The sequence below is a fragment of the Buteo buteo genome, chromosome 17 (assembly GCF_964188355.1).
Source record: "Buteo buteo chromosome 17, bButBut1.hap1.1, whole genome shotgun sequence".
In the NCBI taxonomy this organism is placed as follows: domain Eukaryota; kingdom Metazoa; phylum Chordata; class Aves; order Accipitriformes; family Accipitridae; genus Buteo; species Buteo buteo.
The window spans coordinates 27136648-27156413 of record NC_134187.1 but is presented as its reverse complement, the minus strand read 5'-3'; the positions used below and the strand labels follow the sequence as shown (position 1 = coordinate 27156413).

The following is a 19766-nucleotide window of genomic DNA, read 5'->3' as shown; positions in this document are numbered from 1 at the left end:
TTTCACAAAGTAAATATTTGAGGTGTTTAACCAAGGTGATGATTCTCTGAAATTTTAGGAGTTGAAGGTTATTGAGATCCTTTGATGTGTCAAATGTGGAAGGAGTTACGTTTAAAGAAGCTGTGGGGGACTTCAGAGAAGTAGTTATTTAGTACTTCAGGCTGTGTTGAATTCTCTTCTATTGTTTAGCTCTCATTCATTTAACAAAGGTGAAATATTTTCTTCAGCATTCTTCTTTTCCCCCTAATGTATATTTAAAAAGATAGATGAAGTATGAAAGAGAAGTATTAAAGATGTCTTAAAGATGGTGTGTGGTATTGTGAACTTGCTGGGTTATGTGTACCACCTTGCAATGTGTGCCAATGCACATCATAGTGCATATGTGGACCTTGACATACAGTGTAATGAAGTACTGTGCACTCAGTAAGGCTTATCAATTAACTGAACCTCAGAAAATAGTGGAACAGAAAAATATTAATTTTAAGAATGGAAATAAAAAGCTATCAGGCACGAATTTATAGGAGAAGGTTCTCTCTGGCTATCTAATCCATCCATCTTCTGTCACATAGAAAAACTCATCAGGATGTTCAAACTCTGAGAAAATTTGCTTTATTGACTGATCTGGAATTTCTGAGATATGAGCATGTAATACGAGGCCTGTAGCTCCATGATCAAAATCAGGCTTTCATACTGTGCTAAATACCAGTAAAGCTAATTCAGCATTTTTGCTTTTCAGCAAAAGGGAAGTATTTTATTACTGCTGTATTAATATACACTTGTATAGTCCTTTTGGGGCAGAAATGTCAAAATGGTGCACACACTTCAAAACTAAGTACTGCAGCGGAGATGAAAGTTTCTTCTACTTTGTAATATGTTGATAGTGACATAAGTTGTAATGAATAATAAAGAATTTATTAAATATGAGATTATGAATCATATACAGACTTTATTTTTCTGACTATCTGGTCTTTTAATCAGTCGCTCACTCCAAAGGAATCAGAAAACTGATAAATTCATGATTTACATTTCAGGAAAATACTTTGAGGGATACTTTTAAGGGTTGCTTTTCAATCTTAGGTTGGAAATAATCAGCTCATGACTTTTCAGACTTTTACTGGGTTAGACATAATAATTGATGGTGAAGATTTCAATCACAGTTTGGGACAAAATTCTAAGAGATTGCAAGAGATGAAAAAGATGTTGCAGGTGATAAGAAGGAAATTATACTTACTGTCAGAGTGCTGTTGTAGCTGATATTATTTTTAGATAATTCCCTTGTTAAATGGAGATTTATTTTACGGTTTGGTGTAAATGAAAGAAAGTTAATCCAATTGTTATATTACATTTGAATTTGTTATTTGGATTAAATATACTTATGAGGGTGATTCTCAACAGTTCTTGCAACAAAAACCCAGATTTATTACACGCAAAACAACGCTAAAAGGTGCATTAGTAAAGAACTGTGCTGGGTAGACATTTCTTCTTTGTTTGGCTGTTTTTTTGTCCACAGATGTTAGCTGTTTAGTATGGGAATAAAGGTGTTAGTTTATGAGTTTCTTGGAAAAAAAAGTTTAAAGTCTTTGAATGCATGAGATGTGTGGACTGAAGCGCCAGAGGACATTGGTGGAATGTTAGGTGAAACCCATAGGGAAATAATTCAACAGCAGCATCTGGAAAGGAACTGTATGTGGCTTTAGGGTTTACTTTTAATGCAAGTAGTTAAGATGAGATTAAATATAGGTGTTAGTATGTGAGAAATGGGGGAGTAAGGTAAGTGATGAAGGCATATCATGTGGAATACTGGGATTAGGAAAAAGATTTAACAGAATCCACAGCTGATCATGACTGAATTTTTAAGAGCCTGGAAACATAATTTGAATTGAACTGTATGTTGGCTTCATATAAAGCAAAACAGCTTACATGAAGAATTTATTGGGGAAAGAGAAGAGAGAGGATAGGCAAGTTCCTTGGCCCTGCCATGTCTCACTTTTGCCTGAATGGTATGAAGAAGATGGAAAGTTAAAATGCTAAGCCAGCTGGCTGTTGGCTATACAGAGAGGAATCAACTGGTGATCGAGAATTTTCTGTTGTTTCCTTGCCGTTTTTTGATATTTAGGACTTGATTCAATTGCCTAAGCACAGTTGTCTCGTGCCATGTGAGATGCCCTAAGGTAGCTGAGATGGCTTATAGGGCTGGCAGATATCAAACAGGATGGGAGACCTGTGCCCTCTGGTGCGATAGCTGGAAGTCAAGTGGGATGTGTCTCAAATGCACTGGGTTCCTGTAATTAGCCTTCTGACTTGTGCCCTTAGTACTCGGCTGAGTTGTTTCATATGCTTTTGGCCATTGCTGACAGTGCTGAGAAGTGGCTTGATTCAGCCGGCCATGCTTCATTGCTGATGCCATTTAAGATGCCCTATAATATCATACTTTACGTGCAGCTGCCAAAAATGGCACAGGTCCTGTGCCCTACACAGTGTGTTTAGGGAACCTTAAGACATTATATGTGAATATATAAATTGACTGTACTGGGATACCTAGCACACCTGTAGGCATAAATGTGTAGATAGCTAAGTTCAGGTGTTTTAAAGTCCAATTGAATCCTGCCATTAACGACATTTCAGGAAATTCTGAGCTTAGTGAGTGGTATGGCTGGATTGCCATTTAGTCCCTAAGTGTTACTATCTGTCATCAGAGCTTAGAACAATTCTTTGGTCAAGACTATGTGTCACAGTAAAATGAAAGTACAGCTAGTGGTAATACTGTTAGATATTTTTTACTTATTCTGTGCTTAGTTAACACTGACCCAGTGGTCTTATTACCAGTTTTACAACAAAGCACATTTCTTTCTCATCAGTGGTACAACTTATTATCCAGAATATGGAGGCTGGAAAAAATCTTTCTAAATTCGTGATGTCTGGAAGTGGAAGCAATAAAAAATTAGGAAATCTCATGATTCATTTTGCCGTGACAACCCTTAATCTTCTCAAATAGTCTGAAGTGTTATCCCATTTTGCTTTTGTCCTTGTCAAAGTTTCTCCAGTACCAGTCCATTTTCTTCTGCTTGTTCCACTCCACTGTTTTCAGGTTTGTATCATTAGAACATGTTAAAATCTTATTACATGGCTATTTAATGTCATAAATTGGAAATTTAACCAGTTCAGCAGAAGCTGTGACATGTCATTTTGAGTACTTTTTAATAAGCTCATAAAAACTGATAAATTTTTTTAATGTTTATTTTAAAAATAAGGCATTATACCTGTCTTCTTTCTAAATTTCATATAAGGAAAATTTTCAATGGCTTTAATTATTATCAGTTAAATGGGCAGAAAATGGTATTCTTTAAATATGCTCACATTTGACTGATTCCGTAGTGAAAATGGAACATTTTTATAACATCAAGAATGGTGTAACATTCAAGATACCATAATTTCTGTCCTACTGTTGGGAAGTTATTATGGAAACACTTTGCAGATGTTATTTTTCTAATGAGCTTTATAAATTTTAAATTCTCATGAATGATGAGTTGCCAACAGTAGCTAAATAAATAACCATTAAACTACTGTCATTTTTATCAGTGTCTTTTGGGAAGAGACCTATGGAAAACATAGTGGTGGGCCAGCTGTACTTGAATTAAAGATTTCCTTCATCTTTTAGGCACAGCCCTTGGACACAGAAGGTGATTTTGATGACAATAATAATTGAGAATAGTTGATTTACTTCCAACTTCTTACTTGAGACCTTAAAGATCTATGATAACTCACTTTCATTGACAATGAGGTATTTAAAGAGACTTATCTGATAGGGTAGATGGGCTGGCTTGTCAGTGTATTCGTTTTTCCCCCTATTGATATCCCAAAGTACTATAAAGGGCAAATTACTTTCACATGTTGGTCTTGTAAGGATGATCATGCCTCTGCTTTTTCAATGTGTGTGGAAAACCACCACTCTTTCTGCCTTCTAGAATTCTGTCTTCAGTCTTGCCTGTAAAACACCATACACACCATAATACTATTACCATAAATAATAGTAAAGGAAAGTGTGGGAGGTTTTGGCTCCAGTGTCATCAGTGTGCTGTTGATCTCAGTTCTCTGTATCCTTTTCATCCAGCCCAGATGGCAGAGTATAATTGCTTTTCCAGGCTTTGACCAAGATAGGGATATGGATGAAAGTGAGTTGGCTGCAAATCAACATGGTTAATGGAGAAATGCTGCTTGTTAGCCAAGGGAAGCATTTAGGGAAATAGAAAAAGGTAATGTATACACCATGTCCTGAAAATACATTTTTAATTTTTGCTAAAGTGACTGGCTGTGTTGGCCTCTTACTAACAACAGAGTCCTCTAGTACCATTTATTATTAATGATTCCATTGTAACACAAGTCTAACTGTGGTTGTCTATGCCTCTGCTACCACCTGACTCTAGTAATACATTCCCTTCATGATTATTTTGCTAGTTATCCAAAATTATCTGTGACTACAGCACATCTGTCTGCTTTTAGGGTGCATGAACTGTTAGCTGTAATTGACAATTTTATTCAAACCTCTGCGATTCCACGTGCTCTACATTTGTTGAAAATAGCATCAAATGTTTTTTAGAAGATGGGAAGTCAACTTGTCAGTGATAATTCAGAAAGTTCAGACTCATCTAGGAGACTGTTATTTGACAGATTTGGTCTATTTTTTTGTTCAGCCAAATTGTGAATGATTTTATGTAAAATACAGACATGAATATTAAAGAAGTGGTTTCTTTGTTTTCAGAGATTGTGAACAGTCTTTGGGCTTGATTGTATCCTTCTGAGTATTTGTCCTGTAATGCTACTACTTTTTTAGATCATCCAACATCACGGCAGAGAATTGGACATGGTTTGCAGTTGCTCTTAGAACTAGCTGCTCCTTCTGTTAGACATTCAGTCCCCAGTTCCTGAGATTTCCTTTGCAGGGCTGTCTAAACAGCAGTTTCAGTCTGCCTGTGGAATTTTCTGATCCACTGGAGCTCGCATTCAGCAAATTTTAAGCCATGACCACCAGAAATGTTTTGTGTGACTCTCTATTGACATGTAATAAGTTGTTGTCCTTGGCAGTATAATTAGAATGTAGCATGGACTGTCGTGATTTTGATGATCACAATTTAAAATGAGTAACTTTATGCAATTCAAGCATTCACGTTTCTTACCTTTGCTTATTAAAGGGAAAAGCTTCTAGGGGTCTGTAACTACTTTCACATCATAGTAATTTTTATACATATTTTCCAGTATACTTTCACTCACTTTGTTTAAACTATCAAAATATTTGAAGAACAATAAGATTGAAAACAAGAAAATATGTAAATTAATAATAAATCTAGAATGTTGATATTTATCTGCCTGTATTTCCCCTAAATATTTATTTCTAATATTTGAAATAATACTAATAGTTGTATTTTAGGTAATAATGTTATTATGTATGTTTCTTCATGAATATTTGTATTTGGAATAGGTAGTCTTAATAGATTTTGCTCTTTACCATTATGTAAGCTGGGAAATACAGCTTTTATTCATTTTTCTATCCAGCATAGCCATTACTGTGTAGGTGAGATAAAAACACTGGTTGTGTTCTGTCATTTCACTGTATCTGTGCTTTGCACGGTTTTGGGGGTTGAAAGCAATATATGAAAAGTTACAAAGCAAGGACTTAATCAGTACTGAAGCTTAAGAATATAGGCAAGCAATTCATGGTTTTATATACTGCTACTGGGAAGAACATGTGCCCAGTGTAGTAGTTCAGTGTAGGTCTTCAATCTTGGAAGAAATACTGTTACATTCTGTGTTGTCTTCAAATAGTAGAGAAATCAAGAAGAAAATCTAGTTTATGAAGAAACTGAGAAGATTATAAGAAATACAGGATAATACTGTTGCAAGATCAGTATGGTAACCCATGTAATTTGTTTGACTAAGAGTAGTAGTTTCAGAATGCATTCCAAACCCACGACATGATAAAATAACAATGAGGAATCTTTAAGCCTGTTTATTACTTCTGAACTTGGCACTTCCTCACAAAAGGGGAAAATGAAGAGTAGTCTAAGAATTAATGCCAATTTAGTCTTTGATGTGATATGAAAAGTACATCAGAAAACAGCTTTCATCCTTTCATGTATTTAAAAATGTATTCATAAATTATTAGAGCTTATTCTTATGCTTTTAAAATAAAATTGAAAGTAGACATCTCCAAACAGTATTAAAATACATGACTACCCTTTCAATTAAACTAAATGGAAAGAGCCAGGGTTTCAGTGTGTGTGTATTCATAGTTCAAGCCAAGTTCACCTGAATTGGTTATCAAAGGCAAATTATATGTTGGAGGGAGCTGCAGGTTTTGTTTGCATCTCTGAGTGACTAAGCACATCCACTGTAAGCGAAAGGGTAAACTCCAAATCATAGAAAGCAATATTCAGCAGGTGTTTCACACAAAGTATGTAAGAGTTGACCTCTTCTGATCTAGTATAAAGGAAAACAGTCTGAGAAGTAAGGAATTCCTTCTCTTATTCCCTCTGTTAGACTCCTGCAGTCAGAGATCATATTGATTTATTAATTCTATAGCTCTTTTGGAAGAATGTGTTATTTTGTGTTTGGCCTGAAAGAAATGTCCTTTGATATAGAAAGGAGTTGCTTATTTGATTTGCTACGTCATGTTACGTTTTGCTAAGACCTGGGAGATAATGTGCTGTGAAATCCCTTTGTACGCTTAGTACCCCTCCACTGATTCTCTGTGCAGAAGTGATTTAGCACAACTGTATATCATGCCTCAGTTTTCTTTTTTATAAGTGGAGTTGTATTTGTATATCAGACAGAGCTCTTTTACTGTTAGTTGGATTTTGGTGTATTTATTTTTTTGTGTCAAACCCTTGTTTGTTGCTTGAACAAGGCATTATCCTTTGGGATTACTCTCATAGCATCTGATAGCTGTAGCCTCCACTGGGTAAGGAGATGGTGCAGCAGTAATGAAAGAGAGTTAATGTACAAAGCACAAACTTTCAGGCATAGTTTATGACTGCTGCTGCTCTAATCAGGAACATGTGATATTACTGGCCTCCATCAACAAAGCTTCTACTTAAAGCGCTAGTCATTAACAACTACTGCACTTTCTTTTTAGGTACAGCTGGTAAAAAGGGGCAAAGAAAGGGAGAAATAGGCTGTGTTCTACTCCCAGCATGTATGACTTGGGGTAAAGAAATGCTCAAGGAGTATATATCTGAACTGGATGTCAGGGAGCAAGGATCAGATATTGCAATGAACTCTAGAATAAGAAATTCCTCTCAGTTCGATTGTCAGGGAGCAGTGAGGGCTGGCAGCTCCCTAAGGGAGGGGAGCTGAGGGTGGTAACAGGGCTGGCAGGTCACCAGCCAGGGCCCAGTCCCATAGTAGCTAAGTGAGGTGAGTGGGGTAGGCCTAGAGGTGGTAGCCAGGTTCAAGCAAGAGACCAGGTCCTTGGGCAAGTTTGTTGTGATAAGGGAGGTCCAAAGTTAGAGCTGGGAGTGCAGGTCAGTCAGTCAAGGTCAGGACTTGGTGCAGTGATGGTAATCAGGGTTGGCCACGCAGCGCAGTGACTATCAGGCAGGTCTGTAGTGATGAGAGAGGTCCAAGGTCAAACTGGAAAGTCAGTTTGTGGGTGAAGGTCTGGACCAACATTGATCTGTTTACAGAGGAGTTACGGGAAAACAAGGAGGCAAGAATTCAGTTGATCTGAATTGCTTCTAATGCGTAGCTTGGGCAGAAGAATAGAAATCATACCAGTTGGTCCAAAGAGATGTTCTGAAATGTGGACAGATGCTGCTTAAATATCCATGTGCTACGTGTTGCCTTTCATATATATACCTGGAAAATTGTTGATGCGTAAGGCATCAGTTGCTGAGGGTGTATTTTTAATTGAAATGATCTGCTACAAGGGCTAATTTTATTTCCTCTCTCTTAAATATTTATCTGTATTCCAGTGTTTCAGTGAGGAAGACCTTAGAAGCAAAGATGAAATGTGGCAGCAGGATGGATTGGGAATCATGTCAGCAAGGAAGGGTGAAAACTTAATTTAGAGTGATGAAAAGAATACATCACCCACCGAGCTCTTGGAGGAACTCAAAAGAAGTTCCTCTGATTTCTCTTGATAACTCATTAATGATACATAGTTCATTTGAGGCAGATGTGTGCTTGGGATTAAGACATCTGAATTAGGACGTAAGTAGGTGTCTACAGCAGTTGAAGTTCCTGTGATAGTCAGTGCAGACCTAGGACAGGACTCAGTTGCCTAAACATAGGTCCCTATTGCCATTTGAAACACGTAGGATATACGAGACATCCTTAGGGGGTAGACATATCCTGTACATTCTAAAATGCACAAGAGACCCATTTCCTGCTGGAGTGGCATTCAGTCCCCAAGCAGTTATACAGACTTGGTGATTGAGATCATCAGCCACTAGGTATGAACCTGAGGATGACCTGAATTCTTTATCTCTGTCACCCATATTAAATAAAGCACCTTCAGCTGCAATGGAAATTTAGACAGCCAGCTTGCCTTTAGACACCTGCATGGGGGGAACCATTTAGAAACTCAGTTCAGTTGCCTAACAGATGTGTCTAGTGCCATTTAAGATGCCCTGCAGTGTATAGACAACTTGACAGATTTGAAATGAGGCCTACAGTAAATGGGCAAAGTGGGACCCATGCCCTTCCTGAGCAGCACTTGGAGGCCAGAACTCTTTTAAGTCATCCAGAATGACTCTAGGTACATACCTTTAGACAGCAGGAATGAGCTGAGTTTTCTTAACCTTGAGCTGAATACCGCTCTTAAACCTCATCTTCTGTCGCTTTGGAAGACCCATTCTAAAGGATTTCCAAAAGAAATAGTAATATATAGATGGTATTTTTCTTTTTTAAATTTATAACTGTATGGCCAGTAGTAGTGTAGTTAAGAGTGTGACTGGAATTTTCTAGTTTTGTGTAGGAATATTATTCTTAACACAGCAACATTTTTTTACAATCTCTTGAGCATTTCCTATTGTCATTTGTTACCTTTTGAACTGTCAGTTCATCAGTGTTCTGCTCACTAAGTAGAATTCTTTTTACGAAATATTAATTTCTAATTTCTAAATAAAAGTCATATTTTTTCTTATTATTTGTTAGTTAATATTATTTGCATTTCATGACCTTTGTCTTTACTATTAAAATCCTCTTTGTAAACAGGATTACATCAAACAACTGGCCACTCCAGCAGCATAAGCATTTATAGTTTAGTTGAATTCCCCTGTGTTTAAAATCATATTTCTTCTGTTTTCATATGAATGACTTGTATTTTATTGTAAACAGCCTTGCAACAATTTAATAATTGTACTAGCAGATTATATTAGAATTTAATAATTAATGGAAATTACAGTAGAAATGTTAGAGCTATTACTTTACAATAGAAATCCCTACAGTGAATTCTCAGTCAGTTCAGATAATCTCCTGATATATGTAAATCACTACTCTTTCATGAGCTCACACAAGCCCTCTAATAAAAGTTGGAAGCACATTCAAATTAAATTTGAAGAGATGGACTAAAGTAATACCTGTAAGTTTAATCCCCAGAATAAGAGAGACGTTGACAGACTGGATCAGATCCAGCAAAAGGCCATGAAGATGATTTAATTGATTGGAGCATCTGTCATATAAGGAGAGGCTGCGAGTGTTTAGCCTGGAGAAAAGAAGGCTCAGGGGGATGTTGTTAATATGTACAAATACCTAGTCGGGTGAGTAAAGAAGACAAAGTCAGTGACAGGACAAGAGGCAATGGGCACAAACTGAAGTACAATGAATTCCATTTAAAGATCAGAAAAGTCTTTTTTACTGTGAGGATGGTCATCACTGGAACAGGTTGCCTGGGAGTCTCCATCCTTGGAGATACTCAAGACCCAACAGAACATAGTTTTGGGCAACCTGCTTTAGCTGACCCTGCCCTGAGCCAGGGTGGTTGAACTAGATGATCTCCAGAGGTCCCTTCTGACCTCAATTATTATCTGGTTTATTCCAGATAAGTTAACTCCGTATTTAACTAATTTCTGTAGTGATTTACTTGTATTTTGTACTTTGCCCTCCTATGGACGATCTCCAATTGATTGAATTATTTTTTGAAGTAGGAAGCCCAAAATGACACGGTGTTTCTACTCATTAAGTGGCAGGCTACTGTCTTATCTGTGACATCTCTGTTTATAGCCTAGGATTAGATTTGCAATTTAATTTTCTTCTTTTTTTACTTTTTGAGAGCATGATGTTATTGACTCAGTTTGTTATTCGTTTTAATATCCCAGTCCTTTTCTATAAAATGTTTAGTCAGGTACTCTCTAACTTCTATTTTACAAAAATCTTTTTTCTGAGGGTCAAAATTATTAAAATGGAGAAATAAGCATGATAGAATTTGTAGAGGACAACATACAAAGATTCTTGTAATTAGTCAATCAGCATCAGATACAATAAGGATAGTCCTAAGTGTTGTGCTATGTATTGCTTTTATCGAAATGCATCATATTTATTTCTTCAGTATGTCAATGAAATTTTGAATTCCAGTCCTGTTGTCTAAAGCACTCACAACTGCTTTGTTTGTGGTATTTCTATGTTATCATTCAGGTCATGAATATGCAATGATATGATAAGAAAAATGTACTTAATGAAAACTTCTCAAGTGCTGATGAGTTTTTTGGCCTGTTCCGGGCTATTGTTCTCCCAGTGGTCATGTCAGCAGCATACGACAGAAGTTCTGGGATGAATACTCAGTTTATCTTTGCTGAGGGATTCACCAGGGGTGTCCCAGTGTTTTCTGAGTATCTATATATATTATTCATATCTCTCAGGTGAATCTTCTCCATTTTCCCCCTAGTTAACTTGGGAATGAATATGTTTTATATCTGCCTTCCAGTAGTGTGAACTATATAAACAAGTCTCTGCAATACCACTTCAATCATTATTTGATTATGTACGAAGATTTTAATTTCTTCCTGTTTATTTCCTCTATGCCTTGTAAAGTTTAGAGACATCTATGTGTTCAGAAGATTGACCGCTGTTTTCTTTGTTCTCCTTCCAGCAATTGTGTTATTTATCTCAGAGCGTTCTCCCAGTTTTTGGGCATTTGTCCATGTCACTGCACATATACATATGGAGTTGTGATGCCACCTCCCTGCTGATCCTTGTTTAAAACTGCTCTGAATAATTCTTCTGGTACAAGATGGACCTACCTTTTTTCAGTTGTCCTCTGTGCCAGAACACCACCTTGTGGAAAAGGAAAGCAGAGCTTCATCCTTGCTTGGTTAGAATGAAAAGACCTGAACCTCCAGATTCTTCTCCCTTACTTTTGGGTCCTTTCAGTTACTTTTGAGCAGCTCTGGGTAATACTTGCCAGTGCTATTAGGGCCCATATGAATGAGCTGCATGGAATAAAAATCAGAAGGCTGAAGGAACCTCAGCACCTTTACTAGACGTAGTGAAGCAGTGCCAGAGCTTAAAAAAGTGTGTTTACTTAATTTGATTACATTTATGGTTAAGAAGATTATACTGCTCTAACTAAAGGTTACTGGGATTTTCTATAATAAACTTGAATTTTCAGCTATTTATAGCTCAGGGAACATGTTTCCATACAGAAATTTGGCATTCAGTGTCTCAAGCTGAATGGTATGGTTTTCCTTTTTCTAATTTTTTTTAAAAAGACTCCTTGGCTGCATTCTGTTTTGAGGGAGGCAGTTTTTTGTGTTTTTATATGCTTTTTGTTCTCCCTTGGCAAGGCTAAGATACGTGGAAAAAACAGATTTTCCAAGCTCTTTGTCTTTTATGTCAACTATTTCCTTTTTGATATTTCAAACATTGTACTTTGGTAGTCATTACTTTTTAACAGAGCCACTAAATAATTCAGTAAGCAGTCATCTCGAAGTATTACCATAACTACTTTTTATGCTTTGTTACATGAAAATACTTCATATAATACAATTTAGTAAATATTTTTTTCTGAAACAAAATGATTTACCTGACATGTTTAGTGTTTAATGTAAGTACTTGTGTATTTCTGTAAGGTTTACCTTTTTTGGATTCTCTTAAAAGATAAAAACTATTTTTCATTTTTCTATTTAACTCTATTTATATTTTCTGTTTATTATCTGTAGACCATTTAATGCCATACTTGAAGGCATGGAAATTCTCTACGTTTGTCTCCTTGTTGGTTCTGAAAATCCTTCCTTTTACCCAAGGGGATGGTGCACATTTGAGTTAGAGTTCAGGGAACTTGATCCCTCAATTCATGAAACCCAAGTCCTGGTTAAGGTCTACTGCCATCCAGATAGTAAACGGAGAAGTGTTTAAACTCTGCCTAAGTTCTTAAAGGCTTCAGGCAGTTCTGTGGATTTGAAGCTTGCCTAGTGAATGCAGATGGCATTGAGCCTGCCACAGAATGTGACTGGTGGCTCAGGTGACTTCATCTGTGTTTCAAGTGATGTCCAGATATTCTGCAAGTGTGACATTGTGATCAGAAGACTTCCCAAGAAAGCAGGGAGTCTCTTTTTTTCTTCCCGACAACACTGTTAAGTACTTATCTGCAACGTATTGGAAGAATGTCCTAAGAGCTAGTTGCTGAGTATTCATTCGTAGGACAGGTGAGATTAAGGTGAAGAGGTACTCCTTTACTCCTCTGATTCAACTTGGGCCACAGAATGGAAAAATGCTAGAGTCATTTTAGCAGAAGATGATACATGTACTCTTATAGTCTGTAATTTGTTTCTGAGTTTTATCCAGTGATTATGCACTGTAAAATACATAAATAGTTCACAGGGGCCTGAACCTAAGTATTCTGCCTCCCTTTTACTTGCTTGTTATCGGAGCTTCAGCAATGCAGCACAAGAGAAATTATTAGTTATGTTGGGGAGAAGAATGATCAGAACAGAATTTGTGAGATGAGTAAGAAACGGGCTGAGGAGAAAATAAGAGATAATGTTGAAAGCAGATTTATGAGACCAAAGAGACATTGCTGGTGGAGTTCCCAGGTCTTTTTTTAAAATGTGTTTCTTCTATAGCACTAACCCAAATTTTTTGAGATAATATATATTTGTATTAAAATAAGGTAATCATGTTAGTCCAAATGTTTTCACAAGAAAATATCAAGGTGTTAAGATCTGCTGATGACAGAAAGACAGGAGACATTATCAGTACCACACTGGATGCCACACAGGAGGAACTGAGTGACCCTGAAGACACGAGGAATCAATGTACTATAGAGGAAACTAGATGAAATTCAATGCAAAGCAAGACTCTTCTGGACTCAGAGCCAAGATATTTACTCTAAGCTGTTAGTTCATCAGCTCGAAGAGTGTAAGGATTTGTTTCTAGTACTGCTTTGAGTTTCCACTGTGTGGCCCTTGTGAGAGTCGACCTGTACATGGTTCTCAGTGTTGTGTTCAAGAACAGTGAATTCAAATTGGGACTGACTAGTGGACAGGAAGGCTATAGAGAAATCATGGGGTGAGAGACCTGGACTGTGGCTCAGAGAGATTGTATGCCTGTAATATCACAGATGGAGAATAAAAATCAATACTGGAATGCCTTTCTGCAATGTCCCTTCCAAACTTCTGTCCCCTATGAAATCTGAGGGCTGCAGACATCCCCTGAACGGCTGTGTGAATGGCTACTGCACGTGCTGTAGCTATGTGAACTGTTCTGTAAAGACAGGTACAGCTCTTTGATTTCAGCAAAAGTTTTACCACAGTAGGAACTGAATAGGATTTACAGGATTTGGCCTAGAAATTGAACATTTTTGCCACCAAAGTTTTATGGACATTTTTCATGCTCTAAATTAAACTTTGGTTCACATAATCTATTTTAGCTCCTTTTTTTTTTTCCAGTCACAACTTTACTCATAGTGCAGCTGTGGCATTTGTCTTGTAACAAGAAGATTCTGATAATCATGAAATAACCCAGATTTATGCCTGTAGTGCTGAAGCAGTGCCATATTTGTGAAAATAACTTAAAAAAGAGAAACAATATGCAGCAGATGTGAAGGTTTTACCTTCACATTTAAGTAGGTTTATACTGTCAGCGAGTGTGGGCTTAGTACAGCCTGACAGAGTTTTAACTTACCAGATGTTCCACGTGATCAAATAGATACTATACAGCTGTTTCCCATTCTTTTTACTGGGCTCAGTTAAATACACAGTAAGTGCTCTGAAATATGTTTATTGTATTTTGGCTAGTGCTGCAGAGAGCTTACTTTTATCCACGGGCACTGAGAATGCAGGGAGAAACCAAAGGTGTTGTAGGAATGCTCATTTTCCGTTACCGTGAGGAGAAATTCGCGGCCGTTTGCTTGAAGCAACCCTGATGATACTAGCCAGGGAGGGATGAAAAACGGGTTTTTCATCTGGTTGTGGATGATGTGAGGTTAGTGGCTGTACCTACACAGTGCAGAAGTGATTTCTGGTCTCCGGGTGAGCTGTGGGGCCTGCAGGCGGGAGCCATCGCCCTGGGCCGACGGTGTCGTCCTTCCCATGGCGTTTCCCTCAGGGGAGGTGGTGGGAGCAGCTGTCCCGCAGGTAGCTTGCGCTAATCCCACCACGGACTTTCAACACCGGAGTGGAGACGCTGGGTCCGATTCTGTATTCAGTGCAATACAGAAAACAGGGCATCTCCCAGTGCTCCTGGCAAGGCTGCCTGCGTCCCTCCTGTCCGCCCCTCCAGGCACGGGCAGCAGGCCCCACGTAGGCCATTCGATGTGTGTTTAAAGACACACAGCTTTTGGGGGTCAGTCTAGGCCACTGCTCTGAACTGTTTCAGGACTTAAAGGCCCAGGTTACGTTAACTGCCACACCTGTCAACTTGATTCAATGGCAGAGCAGCTAAATAATAAAAAAGGAAGTTTAATTTCCTTTGACTTTTCTGCTCTTGTTTCTCCTTCCTCCTCCTTCAGCTCCCTGTGCTCTCCTTAGCCCTTTGTCCTGCCTTCCTGTCACCGTCAGCCTCCTGCCTTTCCAGAGCTGCTCTTACACCTGGAAAATTCTTCTTCTTCTTGTCTACCAGGGGCCTTCCTTGTTCTCCTTTAAATCCTTCTTTAAAACCTTCATCTTCAGGTAGAGGAATTACTTTCATCTTTCATTAATAATCTCTTCAACATTTCTTGACTGCTCTGTTCTTTTCAGATTTATAGCCTAGTCTTGCAAATGTTTACAGAGAAGTAACCATTCAGTTGAATTGAGAACATTCACTTAGAAGTTTGGAGGACTGGATCGCTCGTTGGGAAGCTTTTTGAAATGGGAATATTTTTCACTCTAAAACACAATGTTCATTTAGGGGTTTAGGTACATTTTTATAAAGTCGTGGCCTCAGAGGAGAAGTGGAACATGCACACGGATAACTTCTACTTTTAACTTTTATTCCCTAGCTGAAGGTGTGGAACATGTTCTCACAGATTTTTAAAGGTGTATTGGGTCTGGCTGAGATGGAGTTAGTTCTCCCCATAGCAGCCCATGAACACAGTTAATGTTGGCAGTATGACTTTATACCCAGAATCATATGGGAGGACAAGTACAAGCTGTACTTTGATCTTAGTGACCTTCATTGTTTTGTGTTTCAGTATTGATTTTTATTTCAGGAATCTGGACTGCCTGAGTACATAAAGATTGTAGAAGTTGGGCCAAGGGATGGATTACAAAATGAAAAGGTAATTTTTCTCCTTTTTTTTTTGTGTGTGTGTTTTGACAGATACTAGTGTTATTTTCATTGTGCAAAACATGTACATCCTGCTAATCATGTTTCTTCCATTTTGTACTATAAATATATTTATTTCTTTTTGTATTGATAACTGTTTTGTGTATTATAATAAAAGTATATAACTATCTAGCCAGATGTTAAATAATAGAATTTCTTTCTATACTTAGTTACCTAGCCTTTCTGTTACTCAACTGCCATTTCTTTTTCTGGAATTTGTCTTGTCAGTCAATAATATTCTGTCATGACATAATTGGTAAATGCCATGAAACACTGGCTATCTTTATAATATGTGTTTGTGCTACAAGTGCTACTATAGTAGGAATGGTACAATGGGTTTTGTCGTACTTCCTGCTGAACAAGCATGGAAAAAAAAAAAGAAATTACTCTTTTGATAATATTTGCCTGCAGAGTGGGAGGGAAGCATGAAAGAAGATTGAAAGAGACTATGTAAAATAGGGCACATGTATCAAAACAGTCATCTGTTTCCACAAAGAGTGGGATGAGCTTGTGTGTATCATTGTTACTGATCTCAAAGATAGTAGTAGTATTAACAGAATGGAATTACTCTGCTTCAGCTGTGGAGCTTTTTTCCCCCTATTTTTCTCTGGTTGGACTATTCTGTGTTGCCATTTCCTTTGTCGCTTCTTTGGTAGGTTGGTGTTTGGTTACTAGCTATTAGTGAGGCCAGATCTATAACCAGTTACACAGAAGTGCTTCCTCATTCTTTTGTGGTGGGCAAAAAATGGAGTAGGATCATGTATACTGCCTAGTGCTTTCCTTATGCCGTAGCTTTCTACTGTCAGGAAACACTATAGTTATGGTACAATGTACGGGTATAGTTCATTATTTAAAAAAAAAAAAAGTATTGATTATGTACTGAGAACATTTAACTTACAAAAGTTTTGTACCGCATGAAATACTTTACTATAGTATGTCTTCATGTCCATAGGTGATAATCCCAACTGATATAAAAATTGAGTTAATCAACCGGCTTTCCAAAACAGGCCTGCCTGCAATAGAAGTGACCAGTTTTGTTTCATCCAAACGGGTGCCTCAGGTATGTAAAATCATCACCATTCAGAACTATTTCAATTTAAATGCCATTCCATGCAGTGGAGTTTTCCACTAGTATAGCCTGTATAATTATACAAGAAAATGGAACAGAAATAATGTTTATTTGTAAAATCAGATGCTATTGTCAGACACCATTTGCGCAGTTTTCAAGTTTTATGCTTTTATTCAGGTCAGCTGAAGTTGGGCTAATTATTGAAAAGTAGTCAAAATCGAAGAAAATTCTGAATGTGCAGAAAGCTGGTTAAATCCCTAACTCATTAGCAGCAAGAGCAGGTTGCTCCAGAAGGGAAGGACCTTCTGGTCCTGGAAGGAACTGGAAGCCAAGCATGATGACAAAGGGAGCAGAAGTTGTAGCTGTGTTGACCAAAGGGCAGTCCAACAGTCCGTGAGAGCAGAACAAGTCTGGTGAGGGTAACCAGGACAGCCAAGACTACACATAGTCAGGTGAGTCTGCAGTGATGCGGCAGGTCCCAGGTTAAGCTGGGAAGTCAAGTCTGGGAGACATAGTCAGGATCCAATCAGTAAGGTACTTGGCTAAGCATGGGCTTGGTTGCTGCTGTGCAGCTGCCGTTTCTCAGGCAGGGAGGAAGCATAAGAGCATCTCAGCTTAAAAGTTGCTGTGAAGCAACTTTTGCTGTGAAGTTGAGTGAAAAGGGAGGGTAGGCCATGTTAAGACTTAACAGAGCTGTTAGGGGGAGCCTCTGCTGATCTGCTTTCCAGCTTTTATTGATGAGCTCCAAGGCTGATTGAGGCTTCCCAAGTTGCTGTCTTCCTATCAATGAGCTGGCCTTGAGTGCAGGCAGCTAAACTCTTGGGAGGGGAGCACTCCAGGCCCTGATCAACAGAAATGCTGGGAGTACAATTTGCCGTGGTTACTACATAGGGTGTGAGAAACCTTGAATATTGTGATTGCTCTCCAAACATAAATAATTTAGCAGGTGACTCTCAATTTGCCCCTTGCAGCAGGAGGGTAGGAGTGTGTATGTGCAAGGGACAGCAGTAAATGGGGAGTGACAGAATTGGTCACAGGATGCTGAGTGGGGATAAGAGGTGTGGGAATGATGGATCAACACCATGAGTAAAGGGCAACTGGGATACAGGATGCTGAGTGTAGACATAATGATAAAGATTTGAGAATATGAAGCAGTTGGGATGCAGAATACTGAGTTTAACTATCCAGATGAACAGCAGTGGGGCTGATCTCTGGGGAACAGTCATGGTGGAGGAGACCTCTTGGGGAAGCAACATCAATTCAGAGACCTAGAATCAGGGCAGGAAAACCTAGATGCACAGGGCTTGTGCAAATTGGGTAAACTTCTCAGGAGTGCTCCCTAGCACCAAACCAAGGGATTAGACTCCCCAGACCTGGGGGTTGTATGGAGTGTCATGGAAACTTGACTATTCCCTGAAGCCAAACACCATTTTTTAATGTCAGCTGCACTTGGTACATTTCTGTGTATCTATGCACCATGCAGTCCTCCTTTTCCAAACACTAACATAAACACACACATACAAACATACACGCGCTTATGCGTTGAAGGATGCTAGTTAAGGAGGGATGTTGCAGATTCTATCCTGATTTTGAGTTTGCTCACAAAGGGGCAGTGACTTTTTGCAGTTAATAATATAGAGAAAATTCTTTACAATCAATGTTAACATTGTACTGTGGAATGGAGGCAAAGAAAGTACTTGGTGCATTTTATTTTGATCTTTATTTATGTAAACATTTAGTTGTAACTAAAGAATTGGGATGGTTGACACATCATTAATATAATTTAATGTTGTTCCTACCTCTTTTCTACTCTTCTGAGAACTAACAGTCATCAATGTAAAAAAGGAAGGTAACATACCTTTTTTTCTTTTTCCCTAAATGAAATTTCATTTTCCACATTTGAAAGTGTGTTTGGAAGATCTAAATTTGGGACTTTCGTACATATAGTAGTATTTAGGCATGATAGTTATTTTGCAGACCTAGCACTCTTAGCAGCAGCCATACGGAGTTTTGATGAATCATAATAATTTTCTCATTATTTTTCCAAAATTAAATTTTACATTTGGTACAATTCAGCAGAAATCCTAGCCTTTCGGAAGTCAACAGCAAAACTACATTGGCATTAGGAGTGCCAGGTTTTCATCTGAGATTTAACACTGCAAATTCAGGCTTAGTCCTGAAGTATAATATGTAGCTCCTGTTTTTGCAAACTTTATTATTCCCTGCAAGTAAGGAAATAAGTCAATACTTTTCTACATTATTTAAACTCATTTTCAAGAAACCACACACTTGTTTGCACAGAAGCATTTGAGTACTTACATGTTTAGTGATGACCACACAAGTTATTTACAGAGTAAAACATGAAATTAATTCATTTGAGAAAATACTTCCATTTTTAATATGTTTGTTGCTCATCTTCTGTCAAAACATATATAAAGTTTGTCCATTTTAAACTGAGAATACATCCTGGGCCTGGACTGTATTCCAGGCTTTCCTCTGAGAAAAACGTAGTACGATCATATTTTTTCTTATTCATGAGTTAGCAGAGCAAACTGTACAGCATTCTGAGGGACTCCTTTGGTTTATTTCAGTTCTCAGAATCACCAGGGAAGGGTCTAAAGGAAGGATAATAGGGGAGGGGAAGAGAACAGCGACAATGCAGAATTTTTTTGGTGTCAATGCAGGGGCAATGATATTGTGTCCGTTAAAAGCAACTAGGTTAAGTTTTTCCAAGTGCCATCAAATTTTGGCAGTTACAGCAACAAAGAATAATGTAGGTTTTTAAACATTAGAAGGAAAACTCTAAAGCAAAGGTAGATTTTTTTCTTTCTTGTTTAATTATTTCCTTTTTTTGTGAGCCATTAGGAGTACCAAATTTAGCACAGATTTGTCAGTTTTGGAAAAAATAAGCAATCCCTTCTTATCTTAAATTCATGTCTAATACTTTATTGTAATGGCT

The 19766-nt window shown here is 37.9% G+C and overlaps 1 protein-coding gene across 3 annotated transcripts in view; it reads left to right on the top strand.

Moving 5' to 3' along the window:
* The window catches only part of HMGCLL1 (3-hydroxy-3-methylglutaryl-CoA lyase like 1), an 86748-nt gene that overhangs the window by 8430 nt on the left and 58552 nt on the right, over positions 1–19766 (top strand). For 2 of the 3 annotated variants that reach the window (XR_012653321.1, XM_075049319.1), the window contains exons 2-3: positions 15623–15691; positions 16691–16798. Coding sequence is in view for 1 of the 3 variants with exons in the window: in XM_075049319.1 (XP_074905420.1) it covers positions 15623–15691; positions 16691–16798 (177 nt within the window). In the remaining 2 variants the exon portion in view is untranslated. Of the gene's footprint in view, positions 1–15622; positions 15692–16690; positions 16799–19766 lie in introns of those variants that run through there. The other variant, XM_075049320.1, reaches the window with a different exon arrangement.